The sequence below is a fragment of the Poecilia reticulata genome, linkage group LG15 (assembly GCF_000633615.1).
Source record: "Poecilia reticulata strain Guanapo linkage group LG15, Guppy_female_1.0+MT, whole genome shotgun sequence".
Taxonomy (NCBI): Eukaryota; Metazoa; Chordata; class Actinopteri; order Cyprinodontiformes; family Poeciliidae; genus Poecilia; species Poecilia reticulata.
In genome coordinates this window covers 21,443,058-21,468,162 of record NC_024345.1, presented here as the reverse complement: position 1 = coordinate 21,468,162, position 25,105 = coordinate 21,443,058, and the positions used below count along the sequence as shown (strand labels likewise).

At 39.9% G+C, this 25,105-nt stretch overlaps 1 protein-coding gene across 2 annotated transcripts in view; it reads right to left on the bottom strand.

The window, feature by feature from the left end:
- cdh23 (cadherin-related 23) overlaps positions 1–25,105 on the bottom strand; it is a 191,421-nt gene that overhangs the window by 78,560 nt on the left and 87,756 nt on the right. For both annotated transcript variants that reach the window (XM_008430094.2, XM_008430095.2), the window contains exons 10-13: positions 22,224–22,336; positions 19,635–19,823; positions 11,762–11,911; positions 10,892–11,050 (exon numbers count right to left, since the gene is read on the bottom strand). In XM_008430094.2, the coding sequence (XP_008428316.1) occupies positions 10,892–11,050; positions 11,762–11,911; positions 19,635–19,823; positions 22,224–22,336 (611 nt within the window). The remainder of the gene's footprint in view (positions 1–10,891; positions 11,051–11,761; positions 11,912–19,634; positions 19,824–22,223; positions 22,337–25,105) is intronic.

Here is a 25,105-nt window from a genome sequence, read left to right as displayed (position 1 = left end):
TTTCTGCTGACTGTTGAGAGAAAACATCTGGAAATACAACAGTTGTCAATACTGTATTTCCTTTCCTCCTGGAAAGAGCCTGGAAAGTTTTGGAACAGAACCTAACATCCTGACTTTCTAATCAGAAAGCGTTTATGCGCCTGCAGCGCTGCGCTGTCTGCTGCTGAAAATGTCGGAATGTCACATCCCAAAAGGAGCAAATCTGACCGGATCTGATGTTGATTGTCAGCAACAATGGAGATCATTTAGCTTATAAAATATTCATGTGTTATTAGAAGAGAGAAGTGGCACAATATTTATTTTTACGCATGTTGCTCATCATATTTCAGTGAAAACAGCTGAAATAAATTAGTGAGTCATAAATTTCTGCTCTGAAAACTTCACAGCGTTGCTCCATTCAGGCTTCCTTTCATCCATGTTGTAAAGTCCTGATCACTCAAGAGTTTTAATTCACAGCAACTTAGACTCTTAAAAGAACTAACACATGTTCAGTGGTAAGTATATAAATACGTAACGTTGATACCTCAGTTAAAGCTGAATAAGGAATATTCTCCTGTCTTTTTTTGATTCTGCTATTCCTCTGCATACATTGAGTCTGGCGTGGCTCTGCATAACACGATCTGTCACGACTGTGTTTTGCCTCTTTTCTTAAATTTCTCACTCCAACAGCTGTCTGCGACTGAACGATAAAACATGAAAGCCTCGCTTCACTTTCTGGAGGTGTTGATTGGATTAAGTCTGATGGGAAAAGTGATACATTCTTGCCCACAAAACCCACCGCTGCCGTGCAAACAGCAACAACTTCTGTCATACGTTTTGCAGATGAACGAGGTGACAGAAAAATACCATGTAAAGAGCAGCACTCAGGAATCTGCCACATTAACACAATCTGTCTTTGCGAACCCAAACATTCCCGGGTGCGGGCTGCATGCGCGCGGGCCGGAGCGCCGCCGCTGATGGATCGCAGCAGGAGAGGCTGTGGTAATAGAGTTTCACTTCAGTGGCTCTGCAGTCGGTTGAGGGGCCAAACGTGGACGTGTCTGCTGTCCCCTCGGCAGAACACGGTGCCGGTCACGGTGATTCAGAGGCGGGTCGAGAGCGACCCGAGTCTGGGAGCTGCAGCAGCAGAGTGGGAGTGGAGCGCTCGCTCTCCGGGGCCAGAGCTCCAGTAAGAGAGAGAGAGAGGATGTATGGCTGCACAGTTATGTGTTTTAAGGAACATCTGTGCATTTTTCATCTGTTTTTGTTCATTTGTGTCAGTGAATGGTTAAATAAAATATTTGTCTTTCACTAACAACTTTATTTTGCTTTTATTTTAATTGTACATGTTAGTATTTTAAAGTGGGCCTTTTACGTTTTGCTTTAAACAGGTTAGAATAGGTCTATGCAGTACAAACATTTTCATTATATGCAAGAAAATATCCCCAGATTATCAGATTCAACCTGTTCAGTCCTGCTTATTTTGAGTTCTGTTCATAATGAGCTTTTATGCAAATAATAATAATAATAATAATACATTTTATTTCAAAGGCGCCTTTCTGGCACTCAAGGACACCGTACAAGAGTAAAAAATAGTGACAGAAACAAATAAAATATAACAATTAAAAATAGATAGGAATAAATAAAACAAAACAATGTATCTATATAAAATCTATGTAAAATCAGGCAAACCAATTGTGTCATGTGGAAAAGGCAGATCTAAAAAGGTGTGTTTTGAGTTCGGTTTTAAAATTTGATAATGACTTTATGTTTCTAAGGTATGGTGGTAATGAGGGGAGCAGAGCGACTGAAAGCTCTGCTCTGCTGTGGTTGGCCACGCCCCCTCAAACTCAAAGCCCAGACCTTAGCCAAGGGGGCCCAAAGTGGGTCCTGGAGGCCCGGCATCCTGCATGTTTTAGTCTCTCCCTGGTTTAACGCACCTGCATCAAATAGTGGCTCATCAGAGGCCTAAGAGGAACATTAACAAGCTGAAAAGGTTGCTGCTACCACCAGGGAGAGAATAAAACACGCAGGATACCGGCCCACTTTGGACACCCCTGCCTTAGTCCAATGTAAAGTTTTTGACTTGAAAGTTAACATTCACTGGTTCTGTCTCGCCTCACTGATTGAGCTGGTTGTCAAAGAACATGGAAACATTTCAAGTTCTAGATGCTAAAAATGTGGAAAAAAACCCATTAACGGTGTGAGATTAAACATTTTTGCTCCAACGGACAGTTTAGCACTAGTTGTCTTAGTAACTTTTCCATTTAAGCAATATTTTTTAATTATGTTATGTTTTTATTTGCTTTTCTCATCTTGTATTATGTTTTTTATTGTTTTTAAACCAAAAGTTCAGCAAAGACACACATTACAAATTAGATTGTTTCAATACAAATGAATAAGTTGAAGTTTGTGGTTTTATTGTGACGTAAATGTACAAACTTTACTTCACGCTGTATGAATATTTTTGCAATGCACAATATGCATGATACGTTTTAATATCAAATCTTTTGAAGACTACACTGAATTTAACAGAGCTCTCCACATTTTTACATCCAATGTTTTCAATTATTCCTGCATTTTCTTTGCGTAAACTTTGCCTTTTCCTCTGCATCAGAGCGTGCCTGCAGCTCCACTGTCTCCTCTCTACTCTACATATCTCCTTTAGCACACCCTTGCCCCTAAATGCCTCCCGTCCTCCTCTGCTCCCAGGTGACTGACAGGTCCATAAGTGCTCCAGTGATAGCAGCAGGGGTGTTAATGTGACAGCTATCGAAGCGGTGACAGCAGCTGGGTTGAGTGTTGGAGCCGCTGCTGCCTCTACAGCCCAGCCCCTCTCACTGCAGCAGCGCACAGCAGCCGGAATGGAGAGAAAGATGATAGCCATCTCCCTCCTCCTCCCTCTTCAATCACTCACCGACCCGCTCACTTTCTCCCAACAAACAATCACCATGACAGCGTGGCCCAGTCACTTTGCCAACTGCTTGCCAAAGACTTTCAACTTCAGACACAGAGGGCCTTCATTCAGATGGATGGCTCAGATTGCTATGTGCAGGGATTTGCTGTCACTTCACGCCATGGCCCTGAGTCCATGACACAAGGGTATTATGCATTTGCCCCTAGTCACCATGGCAGCTTAAAAATTTTATAGTGTGGAAGTTTGAGGTAATGGTAAAGTTAAAGAGGTGGGGTGCAGAGAAAGGGTAAGATTTAATGAGAAAAGCTGTGGATATTAAAGCTGGAGACAGTTCCTAATGGTGCTTGTGATCGCCACAATGGGAATCTAAAAGATAATGGTAGCTCAGATAGAAAGGGAGGTGAGATAATGTTCCTCCTTTGCTCTGATAAATACTGACAATACAGTCAGTACAGTGTGTTTCGCATTCATAGACTGAAGATTATTGTGGAAATTAGACAAAAACACAGCAGGAGCTGTGTTTTCATTGACCGACTGCACAATTTGACAGAAACATGACAAACACTTCACAACACTTCAAAATCTTTCTCTAGCTGCGTTCAACACTGAGGGACAAGCTTCAGTTTTCTCAATACTGACCAAGATCTGCCTGCAGGAGCCACAAATCTCACAGTTTCACTTTTACCAACTCTGAATGATTTTCTCTTCGTAGACAGTCAGAAGTCGCGTCAGGAGGAAATTAATTCAGAGTTCAACTCACTGAGGACAAGAAGTGACCAGATTTCTTCCTCCAACTGAAAAATCAGGAAATAATCCATGAATGTTACCAGCACAGAGGATGAAAACATGCTGAGCAGTGAGAAATACACACATCTACATGAAACAGGTTTAAGATTTATCATTATAGTTACTGTTAGTGGCATTAGTCTGCATTAACCCTGCACCCTTCAACTTAAACTTCAAGAAAGACTCAAATTCAGCAATAGCACTTAGATTGTCTTCCACTGACGTTCCTACATAAACACACATACATGCTTACACTGAGGTGATGAGTGTAAAGTGTAAAACTGAATGGTAGATCAGGATCAAAACCAGCTTTATTGGCCATAATTGTGCGCAAACGAGGAATTTGACTTTGGTTTCAAGTGCTCACAGTGTACTGACACTAAATATAGATCTATTTTAGCAGGAACCGATTGTATTTGTGATGACTAGTTTCTGTAAATATCGCTCTCTAGGCAGAGATCACACCCCCAGGGGGCGTCGATGCTGATGGCTGTTATGATGGAGAAGATGTTACTTCAATGGATCACATTTTACTTTTTCAAATCCAAAAAGTCAGCAAACATATATTTGGTTTTGATTTGCAAAATTAGTAATTTCATTCATTGTAATCAAAATTAATATCTCTGTGTATTTTCAAATAACTACACTTTCTTCTTTCTTCCTTTGATGCTCAACAGTGCAGAGATTCTTCAGGTAAGAAGGCAACAGCGTAGCAGAAAATCAGCGTTGAAATCCAAAGTTTTCAAGAAGGTTCTGCATGGAAAATCTCACTATTGTTGATTGCCAATATAAACTCTGCAAACCTCGGGGTCCTCAGGCAGTAACTACAAAAGAGAAATTAGTTCTCAGCTGACCAGTTTGGTTAAATGATGTGTTTCTTCCCATCAGAGAGGTGAAGCCAGCAGGCAAACACCAGGCGCCTGCATGCGTGTGTGTGTGTGTGTGTGTGTGTGTGTGTGTGTGTGTGTGTGTGTGTGTGTGTGTGTGTGTGTATCTGTGTATGTTTGCTGACATCTGAAACGGATCCACATGAACAGAGATGTGTGATGTTCTCAGGTTAGTCCAACCGTTTACTGTTCAGAAATAAACTCCACTCTGAGCTGTAGATGAAATCAGAGGACTGGCTGAGTTTTCCAGGCAGCAGCTTAGAGTCTAAACTCAGGTTAAACGGAGGAGAGAGTTCAGCTGCAGATTATCCTTCATCTCAGGCTGGGCAGCAGGTTAAAGCTGCTCCGCTTTTCTATCCTGTTTGAGTCTGAATTTGAATTGATTGGCTCCTAAAATTGCTTTTTTTTTTTCCGCAAGAGCTTTGAGAAGTGCAGAAAAGGAAACCAATTACTGGCTGTCAAAGCTTGCTGTCAAAATACAGATGACCCGAAGGCCAAACGCAGAACAGCAAACAGATTCTGTCTCTGTTTTGCACGTCTAAACACGACCGCAGGGATAACAAACAGAACCGCAGTGAAGACGTACAGTTGCTGACAGTCTGAGTGATGGAGGCCATGATGACGGCTTGTCTCTCCCCCTAACTTCTTAGTGGCTCTTATATGCGTTTCAAATGTTTTCGGTTCGACTCTCAGGTTTACAGAAGTGTGGTAAGGAAACAGTTTTACTAAAACAGGACTTTTCCTGTTTGTCTCCAATAAAACATCACCTGCTGCAGCTAAATGTTTTATCATTTAGGTAAACTTTATGGTTTATCTGAAGATTGAATTCATGTTTAAATCAGTAAAAGATCAGTAACGTCTAGAAAGAACCAATCTGATCCAATGTTGGTGTTGAACTTGATACGGAATTTATTTTTATTTTTTTAAACTGAACTGAGACCAATAATCCAGTTTCCAATCCAAACATTTGACTGGTTGATATAATAAATCAATACTGTTTAAACTTTACCTTTAATAACATAAAGTTACCTAATTTTTAAAGTGCAATCAGTAATACTTTTATAACAAAGTAACACTTTGTTATAAAAAGTAGTACTTTTTATAACAAAGGTTATTTATTAACCAATAAATAATTATTTCTTGGTTAATGTCAAGTTGTCATAACAAATACATTTTGAATAATGTCACCTTTGTATTAAAGTGTCATAATTTACCGAATGACACTTTATGACAACAGTCATAAATATTCATGAAGGCTTATTCATGTTCATGACATGTTTATTAAAGCGTCATGGCAGTCTTATTCACCCCCCTTCAAATAAAGTTTTACCAAATAAATAAATAAATAAATTGGCCGTGTAGGACAAAAAAAACAAGAAAATCAGAAATTAATTTCACATATTTACAGAGAAAAACTTGAAAATTCTTTAATGTCATAAATGTCACTGGAACATGTGTAGATTCCATAAATGTATTACTATACTTAGACATTTGAAAACTGCTGACATTTTCTTTTCATTAAATGTCTGACTTTATAATATCCAAATCTTTTTATGACAAATTTCTGACTTTACAATGTTGGAAAATTTGTATAAACTTCCGACTCTTTGACAACAGAGGATATGAATTTTTTAAGTTAATTTTCGCCTTTGTTCATAGAACATTAAACATTTTTTCTTGCAAATTTATAATTTTGCATATCACAGAATATCAGTTTTGTAAAAATGTAGAAATAATAAATGAATCAGTTAGATTCATTTCTTCTGTGGCCACTTTTTAATCCACAACGGTCCTGACACTTAATTGTAAAAATATGACTAAATGTTGACAAGCGTGACCTTTATGCAAGAGCATATATTTAATACCTTTAAAACTAATCAGTGGTGCATATATTCTCATTAGTGTTCATGCCAGACACACAAAGCTGTGAGATCAGTGTTAAGTCCAGGCTGCTGCCTGAAGCTAACTGCAGCATGTTTTAGTTTTTTTGGACACTTTCATGAATTGGATAACGGGGAGCGCGCTGCTAAGACTCCTCTGTTTCTCTAAACCATTAACCAACAGGTGGGGGGCGCTCAAAGCAAACGCTGCGTGGTGACAAGATTGAACTGCCTGCTTCTATTATCTGCAGACCACCAGATAAGAGACACGGCAAACCGGCAAGAGATACGAGCTGAACACTTTTTAACAATGACTCCAACAAAGTGGCGGGGATGTCTTCACAGCCGCGGCGGCTCCAGAGATAAATTCATTTCATTATTCCAATCACACAGTCAACTCCTGGAAAACACCTCCTGACTGGAGGGGAGACCAGAGACGGCTTTAATGTGGGAAAAGACCGGAGGAACTCTGAGTTACTTCCATAGAGAGTGTTGAAATGAAAAGGGTTGTGACAGTAAGAGGAAAAGACAGGAAACGATACTTTAAATCATTCATTTCTAAAAATCCAGAAGAATATTTCTGCTTGAAACCTCAGATCTATTCAGACCCTGATGACTTTTCAACAAAACATCTGACTTGAAAAAACTCCAAATTCTTCAGACTTTACAAGAAAAACACACAGACGGTCGTTTGCTGTCCAGCTCCATTTGAATGAATCCATCAGCTTTCAGAAACGAACATCGACGCCCCATAAATGAAAAGTATTCCCACTTTTCACACGTTCATGTTACAGCTGTGTTCCACAAATTGCATTAAATTGATCTCTTTCCTTAAAAGTTTAAACTTAAATACTTTTGATGAATCTATTACATAGATTTTAACTTAGCATTTTTTAGCGAAATTAATTGCATTTTCAATATTTCTTGTAAGCGTTTCTGCTACAGAGAACCATCATTTCTCTTTGCCCACTGGTGGTTACACAAAGCCTGATTTGTCACTATAAATATTTACTGTGAGTTAATTTTTTCCTGTCTTTTCCTGCTTGCTGCCGCCGCCGTGTCCCTCCCTGAACTCCTCTGGTTTCAGAAGATTCGCCTCCTTTCATTCCTTATTAACAGTGTGGCCTCAGCTCTTGGCTCTGTTTCACTATTAGATTGCTAATGGTTTTCAGGTATCGCAGTCGTTCACCTCATTATAGTGTCCATCTGTCTGCTGGGATGACATTTCATCTACCTCTCTATACCCAACAGGGACTCCCATAAAGAAAATGTGTTTGTAATATTCATAAAGCCGAGCCGTACAGTTTACTCAGCACAGCAGTCCTTCTCCAGGTTGTGAAGACGTCGCATCACACTCCGATTATTTCTTTTATCCATCCGGTGCTGAGTGTTGTACAGACTGTGTGGAGCTGAGACGAAGTGATGAATGTTTCGTCTACAAGCTCATACTTTACTGAGTGGAGGATTCTTCCCTGCTCCTGCTGGATAGACATTTATAGACGCTAATCGTAATTTATGTCTGTTATTCATTACTGTAACTTTCTCCTCCTGGCAGCTCAGAGTTTTGGTGAGTAATGGGGTTTTTATTATAGGTGTTATGTGATTGGATGTTCAGGTCAAAGGTCAGGATCCAAGCAGGATAAATTCATTATTCTGGGTGAGGAATTAATAAAACACCTCATTGTTCACACACAGCATGTACGAGGCAGATCTGTTTAATCACTGGGATAAACACCGGACTGTTAATAGATTACTGCTGTGTAGGTCAACAAATTATTTAAAACAAAGGTAAACAAACATAACTAGAACCTAAAACTGCAAAATAAAAAGTAAATGTTAATTTTGTGCAGGAATTAATGAAGAGGTGGCCTCCAGAGAGCGACGGCCGTGGATTTAACCACCATGTGACCTTCAGGCTGATTACACAGCCTGTTCTGTGTGTTTAATCCACTTACATGCAGGATACACACATTATGTCCAGTCAAGATCACATTAATTCTGCCACACTTTCATGTTGACCTGGGATTTTCTTTGTAAATGCATCTGTAATAAAAAAAAGAACCAAAATCTGCTCAAAAAAGCCTGGACAGACTGGAGCTTATAGATTCAGATGGACACAAACATCCCAACCATCAACACAGCGAAGCAGAGAGATAAACGTACGTTTGTTAATGATAGAAACAAAAAATATCCATGATTTTTATTAAAGGCTGAACATTATATCATTTAATAATCAGAAATACTCATCTTAATAAAAACACATCAACGGCACATTATCACTGACTACAGGGAGCAGAAGTATGGTGGGAGTTTATTGTATCGTTTATCAATTATCATAATCAATGTCTTCTGATCATAATAATTTTGATTATTGAAATGATAAATTAAAATGAATGATGTCTAGACCTTCTCCCCTACAAACTGTCTCTTTTCTCCACTGTTTATTCAATAAGAGTATAAAAAAAAATCAATAAATTATAAAATATGATTAAATGCATTTACTGTGTGCAGCTTAGTGATACACTTCTTTATGTGACTGGTGTCCTAAAGACGTGTATTACAAATAGGAATATTTTTTAAGAGCAGTTTTTGTGTTTGTGGGGTATAAGCAGTCATATAGCTATCTAAAAGAGAATTAATAAATAGTTCTTATAGTTTTATCATTATCATAATAGCACAACAAAATATTGTGATAAAACTTTAAGTCTATATCACCACCCTGAGCTGGACGTCACCATAATGAGAGCAGAAATTAGGAGATTATTTAAATCTATTCTACATATTTACCAGAAACACAAACTACAAGTCTTTGTTTTAATTATATACGTAGATCAAGTTTTCAAAAATGCTGCAGGAGTCTCAAAAGTCTTCCATTTTTTCATCCCTATAGACACAAATTCATTCTGACATCATTAATACATAATATTTTATATAAATAAAACATAATTTCCTCATTAACCGTTTTAGAACTGGATGGATTCTGTAGAGCTGTGAATACTTTAATTACAGGTTGGCTGTGGTCCCAGTCACATCCCATCTTCTGGTTCCAGCTTGTGGTTTGGAGCGACTAAAGATTCAAATGAACTACAGATGCAAAGAGCAGCCAGGAGGCTTCGGGACTGCGCTGAGATCTGATTGCTCAGATTCAAAGACAAATAAATTGATGCCTAGACGTTTCTCTTGCTGGAAATTGTGTGTGTGTGCGTGTGAAAATAAAAACACACAGGAAACCTCCTGTTCCTCCGTTCATGCTGTATTCTCCTTTTACTGACGAAAGACTTTTGAAATGTTGTCAAACTACGTTATGATTGCAGGGCTCCTGCATCTCTGACACAAGTTCAATGTTTATCTGCAATGTGATAAAACTGCTCTAAGACTTGTATTTGTATCTGTATTCCAGTAATCAAGTTTAATCAAACCAGAAGCATTAACCATGTTTGCAGAAAAGCTTGCCTTTCCGCGCCTTGTTTTCTCCCACAGCAGCAGCGTTGAGGTGACACACTTCATGCCAGAGCACAGATCTCACACAAAGTGTCACATCTCATTCTGTTTACAGTCTGCTGGCGCTCGGCTGCCAGCAATCAGGATTCAAAGGCGGGCCACACGCTCCGGCATGGGGCCAACATCAGCAAGACGTATCGGGTATTAGGCCATCCAATCTCCATTTCATGAGCGCCCAGTCTATAAACACTATTGATTTTCACACCATGTTTTTTGGCACTTGTATCTAGTGAATTGCGGATTGTCACAGAAGTGACTGGTAATGAATAATAATGTAGAGTTATGGGGAGATTCTTGGAGATATTTTCCGATACGGTTAAAACATGGCGGCTGCTGCGGCTGCTGCAGCGAATGGAAACTGAAGGGCTGGTTTAAAGATCACTTCACCTGGCAGAAGAAAAGCCAAATAATTAAGGCCTGCAGGGAATGAACACAGCTGTTTGTCATTTTATTTACATCTGCAATGTTAGGTCAGTGTAAAAAGCTAATTTTAAGGCAAATAGAAATCCAATTTGAAGCGTTATTCCTGCAGTGCTGTTATGGGCTTCATTTTTGTAAACGGCAAACAAGTTTAAATGTACAACACAAGGATTCAATTTGCAGCCATAAGCAGCAGTTTCAGGGTAATCACCAGAATCCTTTATCCTGCCAAAACAATGCTCCCTCCGCACAAGATGACTGGAGAAAACACTACAATGGATTTTCCTTAAATGACTGCAATGAATGCCATTAAGCTAACCACAGCCCAGTACTTTCATCTGAGGCAGCCTTGCTTCGGTCGCCATAAATAACCCCACATACACCGAAGTCTCCCAACGGACGCAGTCAGAAGTGGAAGACAACTGGAAGACTCTTACTCCTAATGAAACAAGCAGCGTAAAAGTCATGACTAAAAACCACCCTATGAGTAATTTATAGCATCCAGAGTGTGAGAAACTCACCAGGACGAGCAGCAGCGAGGTTCCCGGTGGCGTGTTTTCTGGAAGGCTGATGTTGTACAGAGGTTTGCTGAAGATGGGCCGGTTGTCGTTTTCATTGATCAGTTCGATGAAGACGCGTGCAAATCCCACGTGATCCGACATGGACTCGTTGGCATAAAGCTGATGAAGTGCAGCGAGGAAGGGTAAACAGAATGCATAAAGACCAGAACGACATGCTGATGTAACACTGAATCTTCAGATGACATTCAAACACGGTAAGCCTGAACCCCAACGCCCCGCCTGCCCTCCACAGTTAGCCCTAAGCCGAAGTTTCAAGGAGACGGGGTTTCCCACGGGGTTTGTGGAGGGCTGACACAAATGACCTTTTAGCCTTTAAATGTCAAATCCCCTGAAAAATACAAAAATCTTCTCAGTTAGCACATTTTAATTACCACTGATGTCTAATGATGTGTCTCGTTTGAAGGCCTGACATGTACATTTGATATCACTGTTATCAAAGACTAGAAAAAATAGCAAATATCAAAGATTTATTAAAAAAGTACAGTTTGTATGATGTCTTTGGATGTAGCTTACTAATGGCTAATAGGGACCCAAATAAACAAACTAACTCAATGATGCTGCATCTTTAATTCCTAACATATCATCAAAACAATATAAGGATATTTATCCAAAATGAGTTTTTTCCCCATTGAGATCTGATGAGTTTTTAAATTGCTCCTCTATCATCCTTCTTCTCATATTAACAAGAATTTCCATTATTTTGCTGCAATGTATTTGTCTCAACTGGAGTCCCACAACCAGAAATATTTTCTGTGAAGAAACGTAGTAAGACATTTTGCAAAATCACCCAAAAGAAGAAAGAAAACTGACTGAGAAGCTGAAGCTCCGAATCTGTTCGTAGTCCAGTGGCAGGGCAACCCTGACACGGATGTCGGCACGCCCCTGCACCGCCGTGGGGGAGATGGTGAAGTACTCCGAATTGTTTCCAGTCAGAAACACCTGGAACATGCTGTTCACCCCCTGCCAACAGACAGGATGAGAAGGACATTTCAAAACTGAAACACAAATAAAACAGGAGCTCGGAAAGTCAAAGAGCGATGTGTCTATTTCAGAGCATCTGACAAAAAAACCCTCTAAAATTTGTCTTTTGAATTTTCTTACACTGAAAAACTGTAAACAAACACAACTAATCCTACGTTTATTGAGAGCAAAATTCCCCTTTGAGAGATTTTAGATGAAATCCTGAAGCCACTGAACCAGGATGCTGCAGGACTGGATGTTTAGTGGAGGATCTGGTTAATGATGATCTAGTGCTGTTGTCCAACTGCAGTGCAACATTTGCTAGATCTCCACCAAAACGATTGATACCATGATAGACTTTCTCTTTTTAGCCCAGTCTACTGAATGTTTGTGTTATTTAGGTATGAAGAGAGAAAAGGTCATAAAAGAGCATTCAGTTTGAATAATATCCTGACAGTTAATGATGCCCTGCAGTCTGACAGGCCTTCCAGGACAACATAATCACAGATCCTCCTCCGTGACTGAACAGCTTTCCCCCACATATTCATCCTTTGGTTGCTGCTGAAAAGCTCAATCTTAGTTGCATCAGTCAAAAGCAAACAGTTGCTCGGTTCCCAGAGGAGTTCAGCAAACTCCATGTTTAGATTCGTCCCTGTGGGACTGAGATGTCGTGTTTGTGGAATCACCCCCTTGTTTTACCTCCATTTCCATCCTTCTTACTGTAACAAAATGAAAACCTGGATCGTAATCCATCCTCGTTTCTGACACTTTCACTTGTTTTAAACTTTTTAATTATTGCTCCAACTGTAGTTATGAGCAAGTTTTAGTAGAGCAGCTATTTTCTGTAGTCATTTCCTTGCGTACAATCAATGCATGTTTTTATTGCCTGAATTAATTCTGCACCAATGGCAGGGGACGCTGCATCCAGCTTGCATATGTTTATTTGCTATTAAACTATATATATATATATATATATATATATATATGCTACATAAAAAGAAAGAAAAATATAGGAAAACATAAAAAAAAACACATATAAAACTATCTGTGGCTAAAAGTTATTGTCCAGACTTTATATTTTTTGTCTTGTATATCTCAACTATACTGCCAGGGCTATTCATTCTCACTCATTCTTTGATCTAGTGTATAATAAACCCAAAAAACTTATTCACAAATGTGTTTGAATTAAGGCTGAGTGAATGATCACCAAGCAGGCAAAGGCTGTTAAAACACTGAGCTATAATCATTGTATTTTATGACTTATGAGCAGAAAAAAGCTTGATGTGAACGTAGATGACAACCATGACTATCTGCCTCAATACAGACACATTTTCCTGTTTTTCTGTTTCCAGCTGACACTGTGCAAGTTGCCAACACAATGTTTATGATATGCAGATTATCTGAACTGGGAAGTCTGTTAGAATTACTATGTGATGAAGTAGTGGGCTGCTGTTTAGAACAAGCTTAGAATTGTCTGATCAGTTTACATGAAACCCAAAAAATAAAATGATCTTTCTCTTAAGTCTCCCTGCAGCAGAACTTTTACAGAGTGAAAGCATCACAAGGGAATCTAAACCAATTTGGGGAGTGACATCACAGCACTGAAATAGCTCTGGCTGTCTTCAGGTAAGAAACCTTCGCCAAAGCGCTCCTGTGTTTGATATATAAAGCTGCAGGGCAGCCAATCACACAGTCATTGTGGCGAACGGAGGGAGACGAGTGGAGTGGTCGGCTGGCATTATGCTGACAGTTCAAATAGCCCCCTTGTTTTTGTTTTCAGCTCTGGGAGAACCATTGTAGCTGATGGCTCCTATTTAAAAGACCATCCAATATGCAGGGATGTCACCTCAAACTGCCCATAAACGTAATTGCCCGTCCATTTGCGACTGCCTCTAGAAGCCCCCAATAAAAGCATCCTGTCAGACACGACTGCCACAAAGTTCAATGACAAGTTCTGGCAGGAAAAGTTTTAAAGATGCCAGCCGAGCAGAAAGGATCAAACACAGAGCGAGAAGTAACAATGTGAGACAGAGAGAAATTAAATGTCTCTCTGTATTTCCTCACACTTAGAGAAAGTGAGATTACAGCACAGGTGTACCGAGCTGTGAACGACTGTGTTGAGAATAACATGGAGGTTTAAAGCCAATAACAGAAACTAAATGTGTTAGAAAATAAAAATGATATTGTTTTAGTTCCTTATGAACAATTAAAAGTAAGCAGATGGGTTTTAAGTTTTAAATCTACGTCACCAAGTGTTTTGTCACTAGTCAACAGGCCTGTGGTAACTCTGGAGGAGCTGCAGAGATCCACAGCTAACATGGAAGACTAACATCGTTAGCAAAGCAATTCACAAGCATGGCATTAATGGAAGAGACGTAATGACAAAGCCACTGCTGCAGAAGGAACATGCAAGTTTCTATTTACAGTTTGCCACAAACCAAGAAGAGAACACCAATCATCGTTTTCAGGACATCACCTTGACAACCAGCAGGTTAATGACAGCAAGTGTCATTTACTTGCTGTAAATGACACTTGCTGTAAATGACCAGGCTGAGGACCAGCCTGGTCAGCCTGGTCCTCAGCCTGGTCAGCCAGGCTGAGGACCTGGTCAGCCTGGTCCTCAGCCTGGTCAACCAGGCTGAGGACCTGGTCAGCCTGATCTGACCAGGTCCTCAGCCTGGTCAGAAGATCAGGCTGAGGACCAAAGAAAAGTCTGATGTAATTTTGGTTAACTTACACAAAAGCAGTACTAACTTTAGTCACCTCTGATCGATTAACGTTCCTGCTGTATTGACTCTTATCCTTAGGTCTAAAACTCGCAGCTTAAATCCGACTTTTCCTGCTCTGACCAGTCCCTCTATGGACTGCTGGACTCGTGAGAGCGGCAGTATGTACCTGAAATCCTGCCAGTGTAAACACAAGCCGGTCCAGCCGGCGGTGAACTGAAAGCTGGTCGAACAAAAATTGCCTTTTCTTTTTCATTTCTTTCTGTACTCCTGAGGTTCTACCATGGGTGAGTTCTCTACTTATGTTTTGCAAGGTTGTATTTTCCCCCAAAGCAGACGTGTTTTACTTTTCCACTGTGGCTCACTTTCTGTCTCACTCATAACATTACTGTCAAATTGCCGAGTAGCTCTGAACAAAATGGACCTCAGTTTACTTTGGTCTGACTGTTGGAAATGCAGTTGCAGGGAACTGTGAGAAATCTGCATTAACTTTAACCTGTTCTAATTGCTGCGTACGTCATCTGACCGTATTTTACGTCAGATCGGATGCTAAAATGGATCCAACGTGTTTTGGGTCTTAGCCAACAGCTTCAGGTAGGATTTAATGTTGCTGCTTCTGGCATCTGCCATTGATTTGACTTCGGTGGCTGGTATCGCTAATGCTACATTTCTGATCAAGGATCTGTCATTTCCTAGTGTCGGTTTCTCAGTGGGTTTGGTTTCCAGCAGGAGGTAAGTCTGAGTGGGATGGTTTACATCAGGGTGACCAAGTCAAGTCTACAGTCACTGGTGTCCTCAGTGTTTTAAGTTTCCCTATAGAGTGGATTAAAATCCACATAGTACCTCCTTAGTATATTAAGTGTAATAATGAAGAATTCAGGGTCAAATCTAAACTTTGCAGGATGAAGAGTTTGACGACAGACTGACTGCTTTAGATCAAAGCATGTTATGTGTTAATGGTGCAATTAAAGTGCAGACCTACAAGCACCTGAATGTTGATGTTCACAGATTCCCCATCTACATGAGCAAAGCTGATAGAAACAAACCCCAACAGACACTCAACCATAATGTCAGTCAAACGTGGTTCAGCCCAGTATTTACACAGAGGACCTGAACAAAAAACATGCTTCACCTTTCAGGTATGTACCGGTGAAAATATTAAAAACCATGCATCCGTTTTCCTTCTATTTTACAATTATGCATTATTTTGTGCTGGTCTGTCACATAAAACACATTCCAGTTTGTGGTTATAATCAGTGGCAGTTATCGCATGAATGGCGCCCTGGGCGAGCCTCTCCTCCTGCTGCCCCCCAACCAATTAAAATAAGAAAATGAGATTCTGAAATGGATAAATTGCAGTGCAGTTCCGCTAAAAACATGTCTCAATCCTCAGCAGCAAGCAAGGGACCAATACTGAACACACACAGGTACCACTGACTGCAAAAGCCTGAAAACAAACAGGAAACTCGATCAAAGCACGACTGACATGTCGTTGTATCTGGCGCTTGTGTTCCCTCCTTTCTGATGCCACCCTGGGCAACTGCCAAATGACCTATATCATTATGTCCTCTGATTACAATTCAGATGGTTGTTTAAAAAATGTTTACGTCAAAGCAAGTATCACTGACTAGTATATAGGACTAATTTTAGAAGTAAGAAAGAGCCATTAATACCTTGCAATGGTATTAATAACATTTTTCACATTTTTCATGAATAAATCATCCTGAACGTTTCAACATGACATCCAGAGATGTGAATTTTTCAGTATCAAGTGATTCGATATGATTCTGATTTTTTATTTCTATTCAAACAATCGATTATGTTCCATACTGTATCAGATTCCATCAGTTTACATTGAATAAAATTCTGCAATTTAAATTACCAGCATTAGGTTAGCTTAGCTGCCTGGCTTGTTGTAAAATAAAAAATATATACGGTATATGAAATAATTATTCACAATACATACAGTTGTTAGTGGACACATGGTATGCAAATAGGAGTGGCATAGACATTCAACCAAAACACATTTTTAAATTGATTTTGTCAGCATTTTAATCAATTCATATTTCCCATGACTAAAAATTGTGATTCCATATAAATTTTTTTTTTTCCTGCACCTCTATTATTGACAAGTTTGCCGAAAGCCTGGGAAAGAGTTGAGTATCACCACGGTTTGTGTAGAATATATGCAAATTTACAGAGCTGCCTCTTATCACATGCAAAACGCCTTGATCGTCTCCAGCCCTACATGCAGCCACACTCGCTGTATTCTTGTCTCTGCTTGATAGAGCCACACAGACATAAACACAACTTCATTTGAATGGATAAACAGACCTGGCTCTAAATACGTCCACTATCTTCCCTTCTTGCATTTTCTCTCCCTCTCTCACCAATAATTCAGACTTCTAACTTTCCTCCATTGCAGGTGACTTTCTGGTCAATCATCTCGGTTTTTCTTGTCCTCCCTTCTTCTCTCCTCTGCTCTCCACGTGTCTCCACCTATTTCTCTATCCACTTGACTTGCAGTTATCTGTCAAATTCCACCCTGGCAGCTGCTGTGCCTGAATCAATCAGAGTTGACTAGCTTTCGGCTTATCTCCACCCGTGGTGATTGATTTTCCTCGTTAGGTATAATTTGATGCTCTATCCCATCTCTTCCAGAGCAAATTAAATTGTAGTTGAGTCCAATGCGCTGGTGAGAGAGCGCGTGTATGTGTGAGAGGAGCAGGAAAAGAGGGAGCACAGCAGATATAAAAACAGTTTTCTCTGTACAAATTAGTGTCTAAAGGTTAATGCATATAGTGGAAAGTATACTGATCATATTAGATCACAATGCTAATGCTAACTAGCAACTATTTAAAAAAATAAAGAAGTCTTTGTTCATTGAACATTTAAAATGAGCAAAAATTTAGAACTCAGAGTTAATAAGCCCTACTCAACAGTGTGTGGCGTTAAGCTTTCTGACCTACATACAGAACCTATTTATGGAGGAGAGCAAACACAACACCCATTGTGAGACACGGTGGTGGCAGGATCATGATGTGAGCAAGATAGACGGAGTGAAATACAGAGTAATACTGGAAGAAAACCTGTTGGAAGCTGCAGAAGACTTGAACCTGAGGCAGAGATTCACCTACTAACAGGAAGGTGAATCTCTTTCTACAAAGAGATTCTGTTTTAAGAAATAGCACCTTTTAATTCATATTAAGGAATTTATTGGCTTACAACAAGCTTTTATATATTGCTGAAAAGTTACTTGTAAGTTAGCTTAGTCATTTTTCAAGATATTTGCACAATATTAGTCCAGTAAGTTATTCTTCTGTTGCGTTTGTGTGTGTTTACTCTTCTGAGAGAGGAAATAGCAAAGAGAGAGCGTATAGGCTTCCGACACGCAGCAGGTGGTTGAGGCTGGGCTGCTTTGCATATTAACAAATCAGATGTTATGTCATTTTGATGAGCAGATATAGTTATTTTGAAGACACATCTAACATGAAAATAGTAACAAAATAGTCAGTGAACTAATCATAGAAAGTGTAGTGTGGAAAATATGGTAAAAATATGTCAGCTTGCAGATCTTTTAGGGTTTCTTGTTATGTTTTGCATGACAGATAATCTGAATAAACCAACAAGTTGTTTTCTTAATGCATAAAATTCACAAAAGACACACAGACCTGCTTACTGCACAACCTAAACAATATGCAAATTACCTAATATAGTGAAGCCATTGTCTTTGTGAGTCACACAAAAACCCAAAGTAGTTAAGGTCAGTGATCATAACACGACAGAGAAATGAGACTGTGTAAAGTAGCCGTCTAACGTCTTGCATAGCATCTCACAGTCCACAAAACAAGCTGATGATCTCCAGGATTTTGGAAAAATATTCTGTATACTGATGTGAAAAAAGTGGAACGTTTAGGAAAATGAGTGTCTGACATGAAACTAACAATATTTCCACCACCAAACATGATGGTGGTAATGCAAAGACTGATGAGTTCTGGTCTTACGCTGAAGGAAAATCTTCACTACCCTAAACTCTGGCATATTTGGGTCAAGCAGCAGAACCATTAGCTGCAGATAACCAGCAATCCCCCTCTGAATGGCTAAATCAAAGTATATGTTTTGGAGTTGCCTATTCAAAGTACAAACCAAAAAGTTCAATAAGAAGTGTGTTAAAAACATTGTTAGTGTTAAAAATGAGTTTAAAACTTATTTGGCATTAAAAGTTTAAAAATGTACAAATATGTAGCTTAAAACTGTTTTTTATAAAAATAAGCTTAATGTTACTTTATTTTGAAGAGTTAAAGTATGAAAGAGGAAGAGGCGTAGAGCCGAACAAATTTACTAGTCTCTGATTGGTCGTGAACTAGGAAGTGGGGGAGAGGGGCGGGGCTTAGAACGGAAGCAGAAAATAACCTGCAGCATTAGCGCGAGCTTGACCGCGGTAAAAAAAACAAAAACAAATGTGACGAAATTATTGAAAAATTAGTGTTATGCTGATATTATATACCTTCAACTCAACAGTGTATGTACAGATATCAACTCTACACTTTTGTTTGAGACAACCGTGATTATTTCAACCCGTAATCTACAGTATGCGTGAATTCACGTTTAGCGCTCCCTTATGCCTTAGCATTCATTAGCCAAGTACTGTAAGCTAAAACAGCGGACAGAATGACACACAACTAATGATAAATTAGATGAATAGATTTTGAAACAGTTAAGATGTTGAGGTGCCATTAGAGTCGTTTCTACAGACTGATATAAACCAGTTTGTCTGATTTGTGAAAGTAATTATCTGTTTCAGTATAACAAAAGGCAAAAAGAATTTCTCTACAGTTTTCCGTCTTGTCTTTGTGTCTGCATGCACTTAATTTGACTTTTCAACAAAAATAATTCCCTCGTTTATCTATCCATGCATGAGACATTTGACCAGAAGAGCCACCACCCTACTAGAGAACCTAAACATGTGATGATGCTGCAGGAAGTGATTCGCTCACCTCGTCTTTATCTTCCACCTGGATGAAGAGCGGCAGAGCAAAGCCCACTTGGGCCAGTTCAGTGATGCGAACCCGGTACTCGGAGCTGTTGAACTTTGGGGCGTTGTCATTCTTGTCGATTAACAGGATGGTGAAGGTGGTCATCACGGTCGCGTCTGACGGACTGCGATCATCCTTCAACTCTGTGGCCTTGCAGAGAGCAACAAAAGAGTGGCAGAAAAGAAAAACAGAAAAAGGTATAAAAGAAATTTGATTGGACTCCAAATGTCATTCTATATAAGGGCGGTCAGCACGCAATCTCACAAGATATTTACAGCTGTTTATTTATTGGATCAAAAGGTGAACAGGTGACCTCCAAGCAATCATAGAAATTGCCTCAAACTGAGGCCAGAAGAGCACATTCAGTCTGATTCAAGAGGGAAAGAGTCCCTCTGAGAGGACACAAACACAAATCCCCGTTTCTGGCTGCTTCAGTATTGGAGATGTAAAGTCTCCAAAAAAAAAAAACCCGAAAATCCTGGAAAATCGGTGTGAAGTGTTGTCTTTTATTGATAAGAAAGGTCACAGTGAGCAGCAGAGTGGGCACCAGCAGCATGCTCATCTCTGGGTAATCAAAGTAGCTTAGCCTCCAAACTCTCCTGAATCGTTTGACCTCCACCTCTGCCTGTTCTCTGCTATCTAAGCTGCCTGAAGTTGAGAAATTAGTTGTATTACTATGGCACAGCATAATCAATACCAGCAGCAGGTAAGAAAGCAGAAGCAGGGAAAATTTAGAAGGAAAAAAATCCATATGTTACAAATACATTTTTGGACTATATTTTCTCTTTTTCACAATGTTTACGTTGGCTACTTTCTTGTTTGTAATTATTGATTTTAATTAAAAAGACAGACTGAAGCTGGTATGCATCAGCCAAGCCTTCTTTGTATTAAACCTCAGAGCAAACTGTATCTAAATCATCTTTTTATGAACTCTAAGTACACACCAGTGAAGCTGTAAGATGCTCTTATTTTCTTGGGTTGTACTTAATAGAAGGGGGTGAATTAATGCCATAAATAGAAACACAAATCAATCAGCCAGAGATTAGGATCTTCCCGTTTCTCCTTGATCAGCTCTGACCTGTAATTGGCAAATAAAATGTTTACAAAATATTTACCCAATTCATTAAATGCATCAAACTATGAGCTTCTACTTAATCTGACTTTGAATGACCATGTTTTGTTCAAAGTCATCAAATCTATTCAAATCACTTGGTTTGAGCTCCAGCAAGTGAACGTGAAGTAAAGGGCCAGCATTGTGTAAAATCAACATTTTTGGGCGTCACTTCATGTTATTCCCTCATCAAAAACATCCCTGGATTACTGCCTTCACTCTTTCATGCATGTTTGCGAAATCCTTTAATCTCCATGGTAACCATTCAGCGGTGCAGAGCGCCTGGGTGAACCTAGCACCGCCTTCGAGACGCAGCTCCTCCTCGGAGCTGCAGTTTACAAGCTGTGGCCTCACAGAGCAGCCAGCCCTCTCTCACTCAGCTCCTTCAGCAGCAATTAGCAAACACCTGATAGAAATGCTCATCTACTGAGCTCATTACAGGAGCTACATCTCAGAGCAACGCTGGTAAAAACGTTGCTAAAGGGTTAATAGAGGAGCCATGTTGTGATGACTTCCTGAAGGCGGAGTTTCAGGAAAAGCAGAAGTTTCTAAAGAGACAGAGGCCCAATTTCTAGACATTAAATTCAAAGTCAGTTTCTTTTAAGTTATATTTGATATATATGTAGTATTTTTTATAATAACTGAGGTAACATAGTTACTTGATTGTGATATAAAATGGCTTTATATGTCTAATACTGGGGCTGCACAGTGGCGCAGTTGGTAGAGCTGTTGCCTTTCAGCAAGAAGGTTCTGGGTTCGATTCCCGGTCTTTCTGCATGGAGTTTGCATGTTCTCCATGTGCATGCATGGGTTTTCTCCGGGTACTCTGGTTTCCTCCCACAGTCCAAAAACATGACTGTCAGGTTATTGGCCTCTCTAAATTGCCCCTAGGTGTGAGTGTGTGTGTGCATGGTTGGTTGTCCTGCGTGTCTCTGTGTTGCCCTGCGACAGACTGGCGACCTGTCCAGGTGACCCCGCCTCTCGCCCAGAGCATTAGCTGGAGAGGCACCAGCAACCCTCCCAACCCCACTAAGGGACAAGTTGTAAGAAAATGGATGGATGTCTAATACTGCCCCTTTAACATGTCTGGATGAATACAGGTATTGTGTTGCTGCCATGCTGATTTGCAGTTTGCATAAACAAATAAAGTTGCCAGTGAGTATATAGAACCTCCTGTTAGTGATTATTTAGAGGCACATTGATTGCCTATTGGTCATATTGTAAATCCAGGGCAGGCTGTCACAGCACAGAGCACACAGAGATCCAGGGTGCGCTGCCAGCTGGTGAGTCCTCTGAGTCTGTATCATGTCCAGACGCTGCATTGATTTATTACACTAACATATCAAAAGCTCTTGATCCTCTTGTGAAGGAGTTTCGATCTGCTCTCCAGGTTCTGCCCCCCCCTCCGCTCCTCAGCTGCCTCTCATTCAGCCACTCACCTTGACAGTGAGAGTGAATCCTGCTGAGTAGAGCGGGTTTTCTCTGTCCAGCTGGCCGTTCACCGTCAGGGAGCCGCTGATGTAGTCCAGGGCAAAAACACTGTTGGTGTTTCCTAGAAAGGAGACAACAGAGAGACACACAGCAGAGTCAGGGAGATGGACAACACTGGCATTGTGGAGAAATCAATACAATTCCTGGGCTGCAACAGGAGCCATGCAGGAAGGAAGGTGGTGCATGTCTAACTTCATGCAATATGGATATGGTCTTTTATCCGTCTACCTGCCTTTGGGGGGTCAAACATCTCCAACCTGTCCACACGCTTTGCATTCTGGGTCCGTCTTTTGCTCTGGTGCTGTTCTCTTTTTACTTCAGCATCCATATATTTGTCACTTTACACTTTTTAAAACTTTAGAGTAAAAAATCAATTCGAAATCATAAATCTCAATTGTGACAGTCTGCATATTTGTAAGAACAATAAGAGAACATCTACAATATATTCTACCGGGACTTACTGAGCGAATTACAAGCCTCCCCTGGACAATCACCAGATAAGCCTTTTATCTTTCAAGTTGTCTAAACTCCAGATGATGCAATGAGTAACTTTCTGTCTTAAACAACCATGTGAAATGACATCCTGTGGTCACAGAAAAGATGTTGGTCTATTGAGAAATGGTCAGCTCATTGGCTTAAAGCAGAGAAAACATTAAAGGTGATATTTAAAACTACTAAAACTGGGTGAACATATTATTAAAATCTGGATGGAAAGCATGGAATCATTGTCTTCAGGGAAGAAATGTGGTCAGAAAAACAAATCTTCATGTTTTGTGAAATCAAATTGAAGAAAAACCAACAGTAGAGTCCAAGGCTTTATTTAACAGGGAAAGTAAGAAGATTTCCACTCACAATGTGAAGGGAACCCAAAGGATTGGGACTGAATATCTGTAGCCATTAGAAAACCACTAAGAGGCTAAGAGGAGAAAAAGGCTTCAACTCGGAAGGCAGCATGAAGATGGGACTTTGGAGCGATGGAGGAAAGTCATGTGATCGAATGAGTCCAGATTTACCCTCTTCCAGAGTGAGGAGGGCATCAGGGTCAGAAGATACAGATGGAGTGATTCACCTGTAGAGTCTACAACCCTCAGGGTTGCTGCAGTCGGTCAGGTCAAAGTTCAGCAACGTCATGAGGAGAGCAAACTACCTGAATGTCCTGAAGAGTGAGTTTTTCCATCAATGGATTGTTTCTTTTCTAGTGACGGGGATTTTCCATGAAAACAAAGCCAGGATTCATCAGGCTCAAACTGTTTCAGGAAGCATGAGGCGTCATTTCTACAGTCGGCTAAAACACAGTCCAGACCTGAACCCATGAAGAAGCTCTGGTGTTCTGGACGAGGCTTTGTAAAGTGGTCAGACTCATCATCATCCTCAAGATCCTGGTGAAAAATAAATGTAGCACTGGATGGAAATAAATCGCACTCCGCAAACTATAGATGCATCTGACCTTCAAGTTAATTATATTCATTCATCAAGGACAAAAAACCACATCCAACATTAAACATATTTTGAATTATTGGTTTGACTCTGGATATAACCACGTTTGGAGTTCCTACTCAAATTCAAATTTCTAAACTCTTTACGTTTTTAAAAATTGGCTGAAATAAATGCTCCTTTGTGTTGGGTTATATTTGTGCCCCTGGGAAACAGAAAGCAATGGGTTAATAATTCAAAATTGATAGTTAAATCCATAAAAGTAAAGTATGAATTAAAAATGCTTCAGTTATGTTTATGTTAAAGTGATTGTTGGTGTTGGTAAAATGCCGTTGGTTATTTTGGTAAAAACAATTATTTTCTAAAATGGATATTTTGACAATATATGCACCTTTTTATACATTTGTCTTTCGTATTTATAATACATTAATATGTAATATTTTGCAAGGTTTCCTGCAAGGGTGATTCAACATTTACACATTTTGTATGAGTTGATTGTATTCACCAGCCCATGCACTGCTTCAGATGGGAGCATTTGAAATGATCAGCGCTGCACTGTCCTCATTAACAGTCCGAGTGCCTGTGGTGCTCTCTGCTTTCTTCAATTAAACTGGTTAAAATATTAGAATAAGGCCCACTTGAGCCCTCTCCTCATATTTTCTTATTCCCTCGCCTCCTCTACAAATTACCATCTTGTTAACTTTCACACTCCTCTTTGACAAGTTCTCCGAGGCATCATGAGGCCAATGGCTGCTTAATTACACCCAGCAGACAGAGGAACTAAATGAAAATACGATAAATAGCTCGCACCTCTTCACCTTTACATGAGCTTTTCTTTCGTTGGCCCTGTTGTGGCGTCTCCCGTGTTCCTGTCAGTTCAAATGAATCATTTGGCCTCATTGTAACACTGGGCAACAAAACGCCGTCATATGATACAACAACACAAAATGATACGATAGAAAAAGGTGGTTCTGACTGCATGGGAGACCTACCGTGTTTCCCCGAAAGTAAGACAGTGTCTTACTTTCTTTTTATCCCCAAAAGCCCCACTATGTCTTACTTTCGGGGTATGTCTTATATTGGAAAAAAATTGTCGAATTTTTTGTTTTAACCATAAAATGAACATTTATTAACAACCTGAACAGTATTGTATTCACCACAAAACAGTTTTATAAAAGGAAGTGCCAAGAATGTCTTGTTACAACATGTAAAACAATGAAAAATGCAAAAATATAGCATACGGTATAAGCACTGCTTGTGGTTCCGTATCGCAGTCTCCTGTGTGCATTACCGTATTTTAAGCAGGAGGCGGCAGTGACAAGTGTAGGGGACGGCGCGGTGACGTATGGAGAGGGGGACGGTGCGGACGTAGGCAGGAGGCGGCAGTGACAAGTGT